General features: G+C 44.1%; 1 protein-coding gene across 1 annotated transcript in view; it reads left to right on the forward strand.

The window, feature by feature from the left end:
- Window positions 1-15,357, forward strand: part of LOC120020574 (plexin-A2-like) — a 61,318-nt gene that overhangs the window by 1,740 nt on the left and 44,221 nt on the right. The window contains exons 2-3 of the mRNA XM_038964281.1: window positions 395-577; window positions 12,873-13,007. Of these exons, the coding sequence (XP_038820209.1) occupies window positions 395-577; window positions 12,873-13,007 (318 nt within the window). The remainder of the gene's footprint in view (window positions 1-394; window positions 578-12,872; window positions 13,008-15,357) is intronic.

Below are 15,357 nucleotides of genomic sequence, written 5' to 3' on the forward strand. Positions count from 1 at the left end.
ATTTCTATTCTGTCTGACAGGCCATTAGTGGATGTTTGAGGTGGGTTGTGCTAGATGTAACAGGACTGCTTAGCATGCGAGCCTCTTTGATGCTTAATCAAAACCTGACATCTCTGGGACTGTGTATTTGTGTGATGTCAGATCAAGCGATTTAAATCACAGAAACCGGAACAAAACACATGGCGTTCTGCAATTAAACTGCTCAACAAAACACACTGTCCTGGCATTGTTTACAAATGTAACAGCCCCAATAACTTTTGAAGTTGCGGCCTTGTAATTGTGTGTAGCAAATATGTAAGGATTTTTACAGCAGTCTTTTCGAGAGTTCTTACTCTCATTCTCTTGCTCTCTGTCTCACCCATCTCTCCCTGTCTTCCCCCATCTCTCTCTGCAGCCTGTGCCTATCGATGATCACTTCTGTGGGCTGGATATCAACCAGCCCCTTGGGGGCTCCCAGCTGGTAGCTGGCCTGACGGTGTATACTGAGACCAGGGACAGGCTGACCTCTGTCATCTCCTACGTCTATAATGGCTACAGCGTGGCCTTTATCGGAACCAGGAGTGGCAGACTGAAGAAGGTGAGCATGGGTGATTCTTTCTCCACACCCACATGAAAAATATTATAATATACTATGGTATAAATACTAGTATTTTTTCACTACAGTGAATACTGTAGTATTTCAGGGACTATACTATAGTATTTACAGTTAACTATAGTACAACTACTGTATTAAATAAAAATTGTAGTATATACTATAGCAATTATTGTAGTGTTTTTACGGATTGTAGTAGACTGTACTGTTTTTGCGGACTGTAATATTTCCTGTAGTGTTTTTGCGGACATGACTGTATTATTTACTATAGTGTTTTTGTTTTATTATCTTTGACATAGAAGTGGAGGTTTTCTCCTTGAGGAAACCTAATTGAGAAATACTAAAAGAGCACATTTTCCATAACCTGTAGGTAGGTAGGTAGGTCTGAACGGATAGTTCAGAGCTTCTGCTCTTTTCTATAATACAATATAGGGTCTACACATGGCATGTACTGTAGGTTTCTCACTTATGGGTTGACAAATTGGGATATGGAGGAGGGGAATGGGCAGGGTATATGCAAATTAAATACTGTAGTATTTACTACAGTTAAAAAAAGTGTGTTTTTGTCATGTTTTTTGCTGAAAATAATTTAGAAGTATTTTATAATTATTAGATGACGCTTACCTGACACACTTGTCTAAATTGATGGGTCATGTGAAGGAAATGCTATATCAACCCCCCCAGCCACATCTAGCTAAGTGGATGGGTCACTATTCTTCATGAAATACAATAGATGGCCGTAATCACCCCCAGACACACCTGGCTAATTAGATGGGTCATGTAATAATCCGGCCAAAGTGGAGTCTTTTGTTTAGACATGTAGCTAGCTAGGTAGCTAGCTAGCTAAATAATGAACCAGCATAATCCAAACTCATACTACTATCAATACAAACATTGTCATAGCTGTACTAGGAATCTGTAGGTAGCTAAAGCTAACAAACTAGGTTCAATGTTAGATAACTAACAATAGGCTATAACTAGCAATGCAAATGGATTTCTTATTCAAATAATATTACTGCACAGGTCATACAAGTAATGTTAGCTAACGAGCCAGCAAGCTAACGTTCGCTAGCTAACTAAAAGTACACTTTAAACTGCAATAAAAATGACTTTCTGACAAAATTAGAAACTTAAATCTGAAAATAGCTAGACTCTTACCCGTATACATGGATGAACACTTCACGGCAGACTGTAACCATTTAACTCTGTTTTGTTTGTAGATACATCTTGTTTGGCCAGCGTTGTGTCAAGTCACTCCGGTTCACACTGACCGTGTGCAGAAAGTAGCCCATAATTTTTTCCAACTGATCTGTCGATAGCGCCTGCTAAATTCAGGGCATCAATGTTGTCGAGAAAAGTAGTTCTCGATGGCTAACGTCATATCTTTCAAAAACTGCGTGGTAGAAAGGACTATCAACACATACTGAACAGCTCACGTTACAGACAGAAGCATGCTACATGGCAGACCAATCCAAATTCATCTCCCGGCATGTCCATCCCATCCATTATCTCAGCCAATCATGGCTAGTGGGATGGTTCCTGTCTTTTTCGGTGGCTAAACCGACTAGGCTCGTAATTTAACAGTTTTATTTGTATTTATGGATGGAATACAAGTTTGTTATTAAGGCACATGAAATATCATGTTTCAGAAGGCATTTCTGCCCAAAATCCCGTTTTGATAAAATACATCTATGTTTAAATTCAAATCCCTCTCCTGTGAAGTAGTGATGTGCTACATACGCCTAGTTTCTTGAAACGAGTCACAAATGCATCCAACATTCTCCTCAGTGATAAACTATAATAATTTAGTAGTATTTCCTTTGGATTAAAATTATAAGCACACAGCAAACAAAGCTCTCATGAATGTTCTCAAGTGCAGATACTGCATTAATTATAGCTTTTTGAGAACTAACCAAGTGAGGAAACTCTCGAAAGTATATCTAAACGATTCAAGCTTTTCAAAAACATGACTTCCCAGTGGACAGGAAGGAGATATTTGGTGATTGAAGGGATCAGTAGAGAATCTCAGACAGGAGGACGACTGGCAAGGAAGGTATGTTTGAGGCTAAATTGAACTGAATGCTGTGAACAGTAGTCTCAATACAGAAATCTTCACAGTAGATAGACCGTTCACTACAAAATTCATATCTACATAGCATTAGAGTGACAACATTTACTGATGGCATGTCTACGTTTATATCCTCTGCTTCCCTTGAGTTCTGCTTGCATTAGGATATTTAAACATATGCTGTACTTAGTACACACCCATGAGCATGCATGCAAAGACACCCGCACGCACACACACATTAACACACACACACACACACACACACACACACACACACACACACACACACACACACACACACACACACACACACACACACACACACACACACACACACACACACACACACACACACACACACACAAAAGCGGCAGCTCTACCCTTTAGCTCAGTGCGAATATTGCCTGTAATCCATGACTTCTGGTTGGGGTATGTACGTACAGTCACTGTGGGGACAACGTCCTCGATGCACTTATTGCTAAAGCCAGTGACTGATGTGGTGTACTCCTCAATGCCATCGGACGAATCCCGGAACATATTACATTTACATTTACATTTAAGTCATTTAGCAGACGCTCTTATCCAGAGCGACTTACAAATTGGTGCATTCACCTTATGATATCCAGTGGAACAACCACTTTACAATAGTGCATCTAACTCTTTTAAGGGGGAGGGGGGGGTTAGAAGGATTACTTTATCCTATCCTAGGTATTCCTTAAAGAGGTGGGGTTTCAGGTGTCTCCGGAAGGTGGTGATTGACTCCGCTGACCTGGCGTCGTGAGGGAGTTTGTTCCACCATTGGGGTGCCAGAGCAGCGAACAGTTTTGACTGGGCTGAGCGGGAACTGTACTTCCTCAGAGGTAGGGAGGCGAGCAGGCCAGAGGTGGATGAACGCAGTGCCCTTGTTTGGGTGTAGGGCCTGATCAGAGCCTGAAGGTACGGAGGTGCCGTTCCCCTCACAGCTCCGTAGGCAAGCACCATGGTCTTGTAGCGGATGCGAGCTTCAACTGGAAGCCAGTGGAGAGAGCGGAGGAGCGGGGTGACGTGAGAGAACTTGGGAAGGTTGAACACCAGACGGGCTGCGGCGTTCTGGATGAGTTGTAGGGGTTTAATAGCACAGGCAGGGAGCCCAGCCAACAGCGAGTTGCAGTAATCCAGACGGGAGATGACAAGTGCCTGGATTAGGACCTGCGCCGCTTCCTGTGTGAGGCAGGGTCGTACTCTGCGAATGTTGTAGAGCATGAACCTACAGGAACGGGTCACCGCCTTGATGTGAGTTGAGAACGACAGGGTGTTGTCCAGGATCACGCCAAGGTTCTTAGCACTCTGGGAGGAGGACACAATGGAGTTGTCAACCGTGATGGCGAGATCATGGAACGGGCAGTCCTTCCCCGGGAGGAAGAGCAGCTCCGTCTTGCCGAGGTTCAGCTTGAGGTGGTGATCCGTCATCCACACTGATATGTCTGCCAGACATGCAGAGATGCGATTCGCCACCTGGTTATCAGAGGGGGGAAAGGAGAAGATTAATTGTGTGTCGTCTGCATAGCAATGATAGGAGAGACCATGTGAGGATATGACAGAGCCAAGTGACTTGGTGTATAGCGAGAATAGGAGAGGGCCTAGAACAGAGCCCTGGGGGACACCAGTGGTGAGAGCACGTGGTGCGGAGACAGATTCTCGCCACGCCACCTGGTAGGAGCGACCTGTCAGGTAGGACGCAATCCAAGCGTGGGCCGCGCCGGAGATGCCCAGCTCGGAGAGGGTGGAGAGGAGGATCTGATGGTTCACAGTATCAAAGGCAGCCGATAGGTCTAGAAGGATGAGAGCAGAGGAGAGAGAGTTAGCTTTAGCAGTGCGGAGCGCCTCCGTGACACAGAGAAGAGCAGTCTCAGTTGAATGACTAGTCTTGAAACCTGACTGATTTGGATCAAGAAGGTCATTCTGAGAGAGATAGCAGGAGAGCTGGCCAAGGACGGCACGTTCAAGAGTTTTGGAGAGAAAAGAAAGAAGGGATACTGGTCTGTAGTTGTTGACATCAGAGGGATCGAGTGTAGGTTTTTTCAGAAGGGGTGCAACTCTCGCTCTCTTGAAGACGGAAGGGACGTAGCCAGCGGTCAAGGATGAGTTGATGAGCGAGGTGAGGTAAGGGAGAAGGTCTCCGGAAATGGTCTGGAGAAGAGAGGAGGGGATAGGGTCAAGCGGGCAGGTTGTTGGGCGGCCGGCCGTCACAAGACGCGAGATTTCATCTGGAGAGAGAGGGGAGAAAGAGGTCAAAGCACAGGGTAGGGCAGTGTGAGCAGAACCAGCGGTGTCGTTTGACTTAGCAAACGAGGATCGGATGTCGTCGACCTTCTTTTCAAAATGGTTGACGAAGTCATCCGCAGAGAGGGAGGAGGGGGGAGGAGGGGGAGGAGGATTCAGGAGGGAGGAGAAGGTGGCAAAGAGCTTCCTAGGGTTAGAGGCAGATGCTTGGAATTTAGAGTGGTAGAAAGTGGCTTTAGCAGCAGAGACAGAAGAGGAGAATGTGGAGAGGAGGGAGTGAAAGGATGCCAGGTCCGCAGGGAGGCGAGTTTTCCTCCATTTCCGCTCGGCTGCCCGGAGCCCTGTTCTGTGAGCTCGCAGTGAGTCGTCGAGCCACGGAGCAGGAGGGGAGGACCGAGCCGGCCTGGAGGATAGGGGACATAGAGAGTCAAAGGATGCAGAAAGGGAGGAGAGGAGGGTTGAGGAGGCAGAATCAGGAGATAGGTTGGAGAAGGTTTGAGCAGAGGGAAGAGATGATAGGATGGAAGAGGAGAGAGTAGCGGGGGAGAGAGAGCGAAGGTTGGGACGGCGCGATACCATCCGAGTAGGGGCAGTGTGGGAAGTGTTGGATGAGAGCGAGAGGGAAAAGGACACAAGGTAGTGGTCGGAGACTTGGAGGGGAGTTGCAATGAGATTAGTGGAAGAACAGCATCTAGTAAAGATGAGGTCAAGCGTATTGCCTGCCTTGTGAGTAGGGGGGGAAGGTGAGAGGGTGAGGTCAAAAGAGGAGAGGAGTGGAAAGAAGGAGGCAGAGAGGAATGAGTCAAAGGTAGACGTGGGGAGGTTAAAGTCACCCAGAACTGTGAGAGGTGAGCCATCCTCAGGAAAGGAACTTATCAGGGCGTCAAGCTCATTGATGAACTCTCCAAGGGAACCTGGAGGGCGATAAATGATAAGGATGTTAAGCTTGAAAGGGCTGGTAACTGTGACAGCATGGAATTCAAAGGAGGCGATAGACAGATGGGTCAGGGGAGAAAGAGAGAATGTCCACTTGGGAGAGATGAGGATCCCAGTGCCACCACCCCGCTGACCAGAAGCTCTCGGGGTGTGCGAGAACACGTGGGCAGACGAGGAGAGAGCAGTAGGAGTAGCAGTGTTATCAGTGGTAATCCATGTTTCCGTCAGTGCCAAGAAGTCGAGGGACTGGAGGGACGCATAGGCTGAGATGAACTCTGCCTTGTTGGCCGCAGATCGGCAGTTCCAGAGGCTGCCGGAGACCTGGAACTCCACGTGGGTCGTGCGCGCTGGGACCACCAGGTTAGAGTAGCGGCGGCCACGCGGTGTGAAGCGTTTGTATGGTCTGTGCAGAGAGGAGAGAAGAGGGATAGACAGACACATAGTTGACAGGCTACAGAAGAGGCTACGCTAATGCAAAGGAGATTAGAATGACAAGTGGACTACACGTCTCGAATGTTCAGAAAGTTAAGCTTACGTTGCAAAAAAAAAAGTGTTTGAAAGTGTAGCTGGCTAGGTAACCTCTAACTGGCTAGGTAACCTCGACAATTTCTCTAAATTTCTCTAAACTACACAATTATCTTGGATACAAGGACAGCAAAGACAACTATGTAGCTAGCTAACACTACGCTAATCAAGTCGTTCCGTTGTAATGTAAGTTTCTACAGTGCTGCTATTCGGTAGAAGTTGGCTAGCTAGCAGTGTTAGCTAGCAGTGTTGACTAGGTAGGAGAACGGCAGCGCGGCGGACGAAAATAGCTGGCTAGCTAACCGATAATTACTCAAAACTACACAATTATCTTAGATACAAAGATAGCAAAGACAACTATGTAGCTAGCTAACACTACACTAATCAAGTCGTTCCGTTGTAATGTAATCGTTTCTACAGTGCTGCTATTCGGTGGCTAGCTGGCTAGCTAGCAGTGTTGACTACGTTACGTTACGTTAGGACGAAAATAGCTGGCTAGCGAACCTCAATAACTACACAATTATCTTTGATACAAAGACGGCTATGTAGCTAGCTAAGATCGAACAGATCAAACCGTTGTACTGTAATGAAAATGAATGAAATTGAAAATTCTGTGCTAGCAAAACAGTCCTGTAGTTCAGCATCTGCTTCATCTGACCACTTTTTTATAGACCGAGTCACTGGTGCTTCCTGCTTACATTTTTGCTTGTAAGCAGGAATCAGGAGGATAGCGTTATGGTCAGATTTGCCAAATGGAGGGTGAGGGAGAGCTTTGTATGCATCTCTGTGTGTGGAGTAGAGGTGGTGTAGATTTTTTCCCTCTGGTTGCACATTTAACATATTGATAGAAATTCGGTAAAACTGATTTAAGTTTCCCTGCGTTAAAGTCACCGGCCACTTGGAATGCCGCCTCTGGATGAGCGTTTTCCTGTTTTCTTATGGCGGAATACGGCTAATTTAGTGCGGTTTTAGTTCCAACCTTGCTCTGTGGTGGTATGTAGACAGCTACGAAAAATACAGATGAAAACTTTCTGGGTAAATAGTGTGGTCTACAGCTTATCATAAGATACTCAACCTCAGGCGAGCAAAACTTTGAGACTTCCTTAGATATCGTGCACCAACTGTTGTTTACATAAATGCATTGGCCCCCGCCCCATGTCTTACCAGAGGCTGCTGTTCTGTCTTTCCAATAGAGTGTATAACCCGCCAGATGTATGTTCTTAATGTTGTCGTTCATCCACGACTCGGGGAAGCATAAAATATTACAGTTTTTAATGTCCCGTTGGTAGGATATACGTGCTTTCAGTTCGTCCTATCTATTTTCTACTGTTTGAACATTAGCTAGCAGAACGGAGGGCAATGGCAGATTAGCCACTCGTCGCCTGGTCCTCACAAGGCATCCTGATCTTTTGCCTCGAAATCTCCGTTTCCTTCTCCAGCGAATGTCCAAGAAAAACTCTTTGTCCAGTTTGAGGTGAGAAATCCCAGTTCTGATGTTTAGAAGCTATTTTCGGTCCTAGGAGATGGTAGCAGCAACATTATGTACAAAACAAGTTACGAACAACGCGAAAAAACAATCAAAATAGTATGATTGGTTGAGGGCTGATAAGACGGCAGCCCTACCCATCGGCGCAATCACCTGTCACCTCAGGTGACTTAGAGGAGTCTCTGGTTACGTAGTAGAAACTGTGGTATGGGGCCTTGGAAGCTAGGCATACTGTAGAATGTTAATTTCGGGGATTTAGGGAAAACCTCAAGGATCATTCAGAAAACGTCCTATACCTTTGAGCCAACACAGCTGTATGTTTTTATTTTCTTTATCAGACGAGCACTCTCACACACTCAGCACACACACACACACACACACACACACACACACACACACACACACACACACACACACACACACACACACACACACACACACACACACACACACACACACACACACACACACACACACACACACACACACTTAGAGTGCATTCATCATAGTAGTAATCATGTTTGGTAATAGCATTTGCTAACATACAGCTTGTTCAATGCTAGGAATCAATACAGCTCTCTTAGTAGCAGTGATGTCATGTCTGACTGATTAGTGCAGGGGTGTAATACAGACATCTACCTATTTGGCTCTCACTAAACACGTCCCCCTTTCATTAGGCACTGCAGCACCCTCCTGTCTTCGCAGGACAGACACACACTCCTCTTCATCAGCGTTCAGGCAAAGTCATGATGGATATGGGCTAATCAATGTCCACTCTCCAGTCTGTCAGTTAGAATCTGCCCAAACACACAGCCACTCAACCCTGAAGGTTGCCAGACGTACTGGCCTTATGTCATTGTATTTTTATTCTCTTAGAAAGACGTTATGTTTGGAAAATGTCATGAATCTTTGTTGCTAGAGTGTCTTTGCCACCATACAGTACTGTATCTGGGGCAAAGGAATAAGGGGGGCTGTAAGGATACTAGACTAAAATGAATAGGCTAGCTGAAGAGAATGCTCCCAGTCTATTATCCATATGGTATGATAGATAGACTTAACACACTTTGCCCATGCTAGTCACATCTGGTCACATTTTGTGGGATTGGCAGGCCAAAGATATGTACTGTGAACTGATCATCTTTCATACCAACTTCCAGGGAAATGGAAAGCTAGAAGGAACATTTATGTACAGTAATGTTTACCTCTTTTAGAACCCTCCCAAATTGCTTCATTGATCACAATAATCTCACAATCAATTCCATATGGCAATATTTAAAGGGAGAGAAATGTAAGAACATGTTGTAATGTGGGTCCGGGAAGCTGTCTGGCAACTTTCAAACTACCCTTTACTTTACTCTGCGGTCCGACTCATCCCAAACCATCTCAATTTGGTTGAGGTTGGGGGATTGTGGAGGCCAGGTCATCTGATACAGCACTCCATCACTCTCCTTTTTGATAAAATAGCCCTTACACAGCCCAGAGGTATGTTTTGGGTCATTGTCCTGTTGAAAAACAAATGATAGTACCACTAAGCGCAAACCAGATGGGATGGTGTGTCACTGCAGAATGCTATGGTAGCCATGCTGGTTTAGTATGTCTTGAATTCGAAATAAATCACAGTGTCACCAGCAAAGCACCCCCACACCATCACACCTCCTCCACGCTTCACGGTGGGAACCACACATGCGGAGATCATCCGTTCACCTACTCTGCGTCTCACAAAGACACAGCGGTTGGAACCAAAATCTCAAATTTGGACTCATCAGACCAAAGGACAGATTCGTCTTATTGGTGTCCTTTAGTAGTGGTTTCTTTGCAGCAATTCATCCATGAAGGCCTGATTCACACAGTCTCCTCTGAACAGCTGATGTTGAGATGTGTCTGTTACTTGAACTCTGTGAAGCATTTATTTGGGCTGCAATTTGAGGTGCAGTTAACTCCAATGAACTTATCCTCTGCAGCAGAGGTAACTCTGGGTCTTCCTTTCCTGTGGCGGTCCTCATGAGAGACAGTTTTATCATAGTGCTTGATGGTTTTTGTGACTGCACTTGAAGAAACTTTCAAAGTTCTTGAAATTTTCCACAGCCCTTCATGTCCTTATTTGAGCTCTTCTTGCCATAATATGGACTTGGTATTTTACCAAATAGGGCTATCTTCTGTATACCACCCCTACCTTGTCACAACACAACTGATTGGCTCAAACGCATTAAGAAGGAAATAAATTCCACAAAATAACTTTTAACAAGGCACACCTGCTAATTGAAATGCATTCCAGGTGACTACCTCATGAAGCTGGTTGAGAGAATGCAAAGAGTGTGCAAAACTGTCATCAAGGCAAAGGGTGGCTACATTGAAGAATCTCAAATATAAAATATATTTTGATTTGTTTAACACTTTTTTTGGTTACTAAATGATGCCATATGTGTTTTTTCATAGTTTTGATGTCTTTACTAATATTCTACAATGTAGAACATAGTAAAAATAAAGAAAAACCCTTGAATGAGTTGGTGTCCAAACTTTTGACTGGTACTGTATGTGATGTAGTATGCAAATTTCGGGACCACCTTTGGCTCATGAATGCTACTTTCAGAACTACTGGCTAAAAATTCTACAAAAGTACCGGAGAATCTCTTTAAAGGATGGAATCACAACACGCTACCACTGAGAGATGCAGCAAACCATGCTAAAAGAGCTCTTGAAGGGAACAGGTAAATTGTATTAATTCCTTACTAAGAGTATATGGGGTCATATGACATTCTAAAACTTTTTTGTAGGGTTATTTTACTTTCTTGTTTGTATCCAATGTTGGCCTCCAATGTTGTCCTCCAATTTTGGCCTTTAAGATGAATTCCCCCTGTCGGTATCGGGAAAGAAAACACACCGTTCTAGGTCTAAATATAATTCAGGAGTAAAATGTATTTCCTCTTGTAACGTTAGGTTACAGTTTGGACATTTAAAGAAAGACAACAGAAACACTAGAGTAGAAAAAGGCATTTAGCCAAAGCATTAGTAACCTTCCTATTCAGTAAAACAGACTGCATACGAAGGAAGAGAAAATATATTTTGCGCAAGAGCCATGAAATTAATTTATTTGTGGTTTTTTTTGATCATATGTTCTGGACCTTGAATGATGTTTCCTACTCATTTACAAAACAGTTTCATTATTACAGGTTGATGGGGTAGCAGGCATGAGTTGATCTTTGTAAACTAGACACTTTTCATCATGTACATTACTTCTACCAGAAACTCTGGCTGAACTAGGACAGCTTCCATATACTGTGCACATCTCAGCAGCTACCAGCAGGCTCATTATAAAACTAATTAAACGGTCCTCCTCTCATTACGAACTGTGAGGCTTAAGAGAGATTGAGGACCTGATGTAGTCCCATAGGGCCAAAGCCCATGCCAAAGCCCTTTGGCCATAGGGCCAAAGCCCAAGCAACCCTGTTTTAGATTATAAATGGACTGAAATCAAACTCTGGGCCAGTCAAATGGTCACTATTTCCTCTGAGATAATACATTGGACCTTGTTCACTGTGGTTGCTCCAGGTCAACCTCCTAATGCCCAGCTTAATACCGCTGGCATAATATCTCTCTGGGCAATTTCGGTTTTATTTCCAATCAAGTTTTGCAAGTGGAACTCATACAAGCGCTGGTTTCTATGAATGAAATAGAGAGTGTGGGAAATGGAATGAAAGCTGACTCCACCTTGCGTGGGATTGTGGTAAGAGAGACAGAGGATGAGGGGGCAAGGAACCACGAAATAGATGAAGAGTTACAGAGGCTTTACTGGATACAACTTTCTATTGAGTGACTGGTTAGGGGGATGACAGTGTCAAATCAATGGTGGACAGAGCTGGTTAAATGACAAACGGAGCAGAGTGGACACTGTGATCCTAATGATCCATCTGATAGAATCCCCTGACCGTGTCCCTAAATGACTGCAGCACTGGGGCTGCTTGCCAGGCTTTGGTCTCTTTGTCACAGAAGAGATTTCGCCTGTAGGATTCTCCCATCTCAGTCCATGAGGTGTTTTTGTCTATATTCCTCTATGTTTATGGTGGGGACCACAGCCTTTAGGAGAGGGCTGCTGACTGGAAAGTGGAAGGGTTGATTAATTGGTGCTGTTTTTGAGCCCAGGGGATCCAATCATGTAATCAGTTTCTATTGATTCCTGCTGTGTCTATTGAGAGAGTGTTGTGGGCCTGCCAGTGGCTGTGTGCACTGGCCTGGCACGCAGGGAGATTTGCTGCAGTCCAACCTGATCTTGGTGCTGGAGATTTGTACTGTCCAGATAACCAGAATGGAGGATATGTAGTTTATTATGGGCTTCTTACGTCTGCTCCCTAATGTCTATCCCTCTGCTTAGTCTCCTGTCATTCTGTATTTAGATGAGTATCTTCTTTATATGAGAAAGCATTTCCACTTCACAGCAGTTACATAGGTTTAATCAGCCAGTTGATATTATCATGCTGAATTCTAAGCAACCATTAAACTGGAGATAGTATAGCTAATGAGGATATTTTTTCTCAGTTGTCCAACTTATTTTTGTCTTTTAAACTCAGGGTATATCAATTTACATTTTCAGATGTGATAATAATGTACTGTTACTGTATGAAGTCATTCAGATTTCTGACATCACCTACTAATGAGGAAAATGTGTATTGATGAAAATGGACAGAAAGGGGTTGGGGAAGGGAATCCAATTCTCTGTTTGTATGTGTGTGCCTATCCGCAAACATGCTTTTAATGTACCCCAAAAGATGGTGGTTTGAAGTCGTGCCAAAGTTAAATTAATCTTTAGTCTGGTTTAATTGAAAACAAGCCAGAAACATGCCATCACCGGTAACATAATGAACTAATCCTGGAGTAGGGACAAACATTACAAAGCGGAGCTAAGAGTACAGTACTCCAAAGGTTTGTTTGGTCAAAACCGTCACTATTTTATTGTCAAGCATACAGCTGTAATTGACCAGCCCTATGTCTGTCTCTCTGTCCTCCAGGTCCGAGTGGATGGGTCTCCTGAGGGCGGGGGGCAGTATGAGACCCTGACCGTGATGACAGAAGGTAGTCCTATCCTCCGAGACATGGCCTTCTCTCTGGACCGCAACTCTCTCTACATCATGTCTGACAATCAGGTGAGGAATCTCCCATTCCCTACTGTAACAGAAATGTTTATAAGTTAACAAGATCCTTTCCTGTGAATATGAATACAATGATGTACTGTATGTACTTCATGGGTTTAGAGTTGTGATGAAAATAATAAATAAATGTATGACTAGTCAACATTATTTGGGCTGAGGGTTATGTGTATAATATCACAATATTACCACAATAATCGAAAATAGTAAAGATTAATTGGAACTCAAGCAAATATTCGAAATATTTGAAATTGTGCTCTCCTTCACACATCGTGGTACTACTTTTTTCATGTATCTCTCATATTATATGTAAACTCCATGTTGGGGTTGTGTGTAAGATATGCAGGGCATGTTCAGACAGAAGGACACATGCTCTAATTACTCACCCATGTGCACCGACTACGACTAACATGCATCATACATGCCTCACACATCCAATAGAAAACCTATAGACTAACATGCATGTTATACTTGCTACACACATCCCATAGAAAACCATAAGACTTCCATGCATCTTAAACTATGCTACACACACTCCATAGAAAACCATTAGAGACATTTCCTTGGTTTGTAGATGTCATATGGTGCTCTCCAGTTGGACCAGCATCACATCAGCTAGCAGAGCACTTGTTGTTGGCTGAAGTCCTCTGGACTCATTGGGAGATAAGAGGGAACAGTGGTAATCACTTTCAACTCAAGTGATTATTCTGTCTCAGTCTCATGGCACTGTGTAATGGGATTAGATTTCAGTGCGACCAAAAGCCCTGCTATCACTGCTACACTCACTTGTCTCCCGACTGTTGGAATGTATTTTTAAACTAAACTGAAGGACAAGGAGGCAGAGGGTGTTTGGACAATACAGGCAGCATAAATTAGTTAAATGTGTCTGGAAATATCCTATAAACGTCATGTGAAGGCTCAAATAAGGTTTTTAAGAAATGAGGGAGAAACAGGCACAGGCATTGTACAGAAGAAGTGTCTCTTGATACAAATCAAGGCAGCACTTCCTGGAGTGTGATGGACTGGAAGAGACAGGACATCACTTATTGATGAGCCTTGGTTGTTCAAGGAGAGACATATTCTCCCTTCAAGGAGATAGTCTCCCCATTTTGACTGTATTATGAGAACATGGACGCATGTAACCAACAAACCAGGCCATGGCCATGCACTCTCTCTCTCCTAATATTGGAACCATACCGACTGCTTTTGGCCCTTAAGAACCGGGAAGGTGAAAATACTTTCTCCCTCTCTCTCATTTCAATCAGGCCTTCCTAGAGCTTTAGTGAGGAATTCCAGGAGGAGAGGAGCTTGCTGTGCTGCTCTCTCAGATTTCCTGCTTTTCCAGCCGATGCCAGAGTAGGGGGATTTGGGGATTTCTCTGAGCCAAACAATAGAGAAATGATGTGGAATCAAGAGCGAGGCACAGACAGATTTGGCTGAGATCAGGCGACCTTCGCAGAATAACAATGAGCCTCTCTTTCTCCTTCCGAGCGCAGCGCAGCGCAGCACACAGGGCAAGCATGGTGATGCAGAGTGGAGAGGAATGGAGTGAGTGTGTGAGTGTGTGTAATAGTTTATCTGTTTGATGTCCTCGGGTTGATTATTTATTGAAAGATCTATCCCTGCTTCACGTGGAGAAGTATTGTCCAAACAGACACACTCTCTATTGAATTGTAATGGTCTACATCAGGGATGGGCAACTTTGATGGGGGTGGTGGCCACAAAAAAACAGAACTCATCATGAGGGGCCGCAGTGGCCTCCCCACTTCACGTGCAATTTTTTTTTAGATGCCCCTTTCGTGACAGCAAAGAGAAAACACATTTTTGTTCTAAAGTTAATTTCCTGCAATTCTACTCATTTTGCCATGGGGTGGAGAGAAAAATTAGCAGTTTTAAAGGAAATTTCCTGCAATACTACACATTTTGCCAAACAGAGTAATACTCACGGATGACTAGTAAAACTCAAACCAAGTTTATTCACCCACTAGGTCACACAGCTGCATAAGACAGACATGTTTACACAAGCACTAATATTTATACCTGCCTCTTATGCTGAGTCTCCTCCTTGCACATCTGGACAGCCAATACATCTCTGTTGCTAGACAGGACTTTAGTGGTGACTGTTCTGTCTCACTTCATCTGACCTGACCTCGGCCCAAATTTCTCACTCCTCCCCAACTCACGGCTGTCCTACCTTATCTGTTGACTGAAACCAGGATGTGGCCCTTCTCCTCTCCATAGGATACCTGAGATTTAACAATAACATGTTCTGACAGAATCTAAACTTTCTCACTCAGTAGATTTCCATACCCTCAGTTCTAATATGGTAACATGAATAGGGATATTT

This window comes from Salvelinus namaycush, chromosome 2, assembly GCF_016432855.1.
Source record: "Salvelinus namaycush isolate Seneca chromosome 2, SaNama_1.0, whole genome shotgun sequence".
NCBI classification, from domain to species: domain Eukaryota; kingdom Metazoa; phylum Chordata; class Actinopteri; order Salmoniformes; family Salmonidae; genus Salvelinus; species Salvelinus namaycush.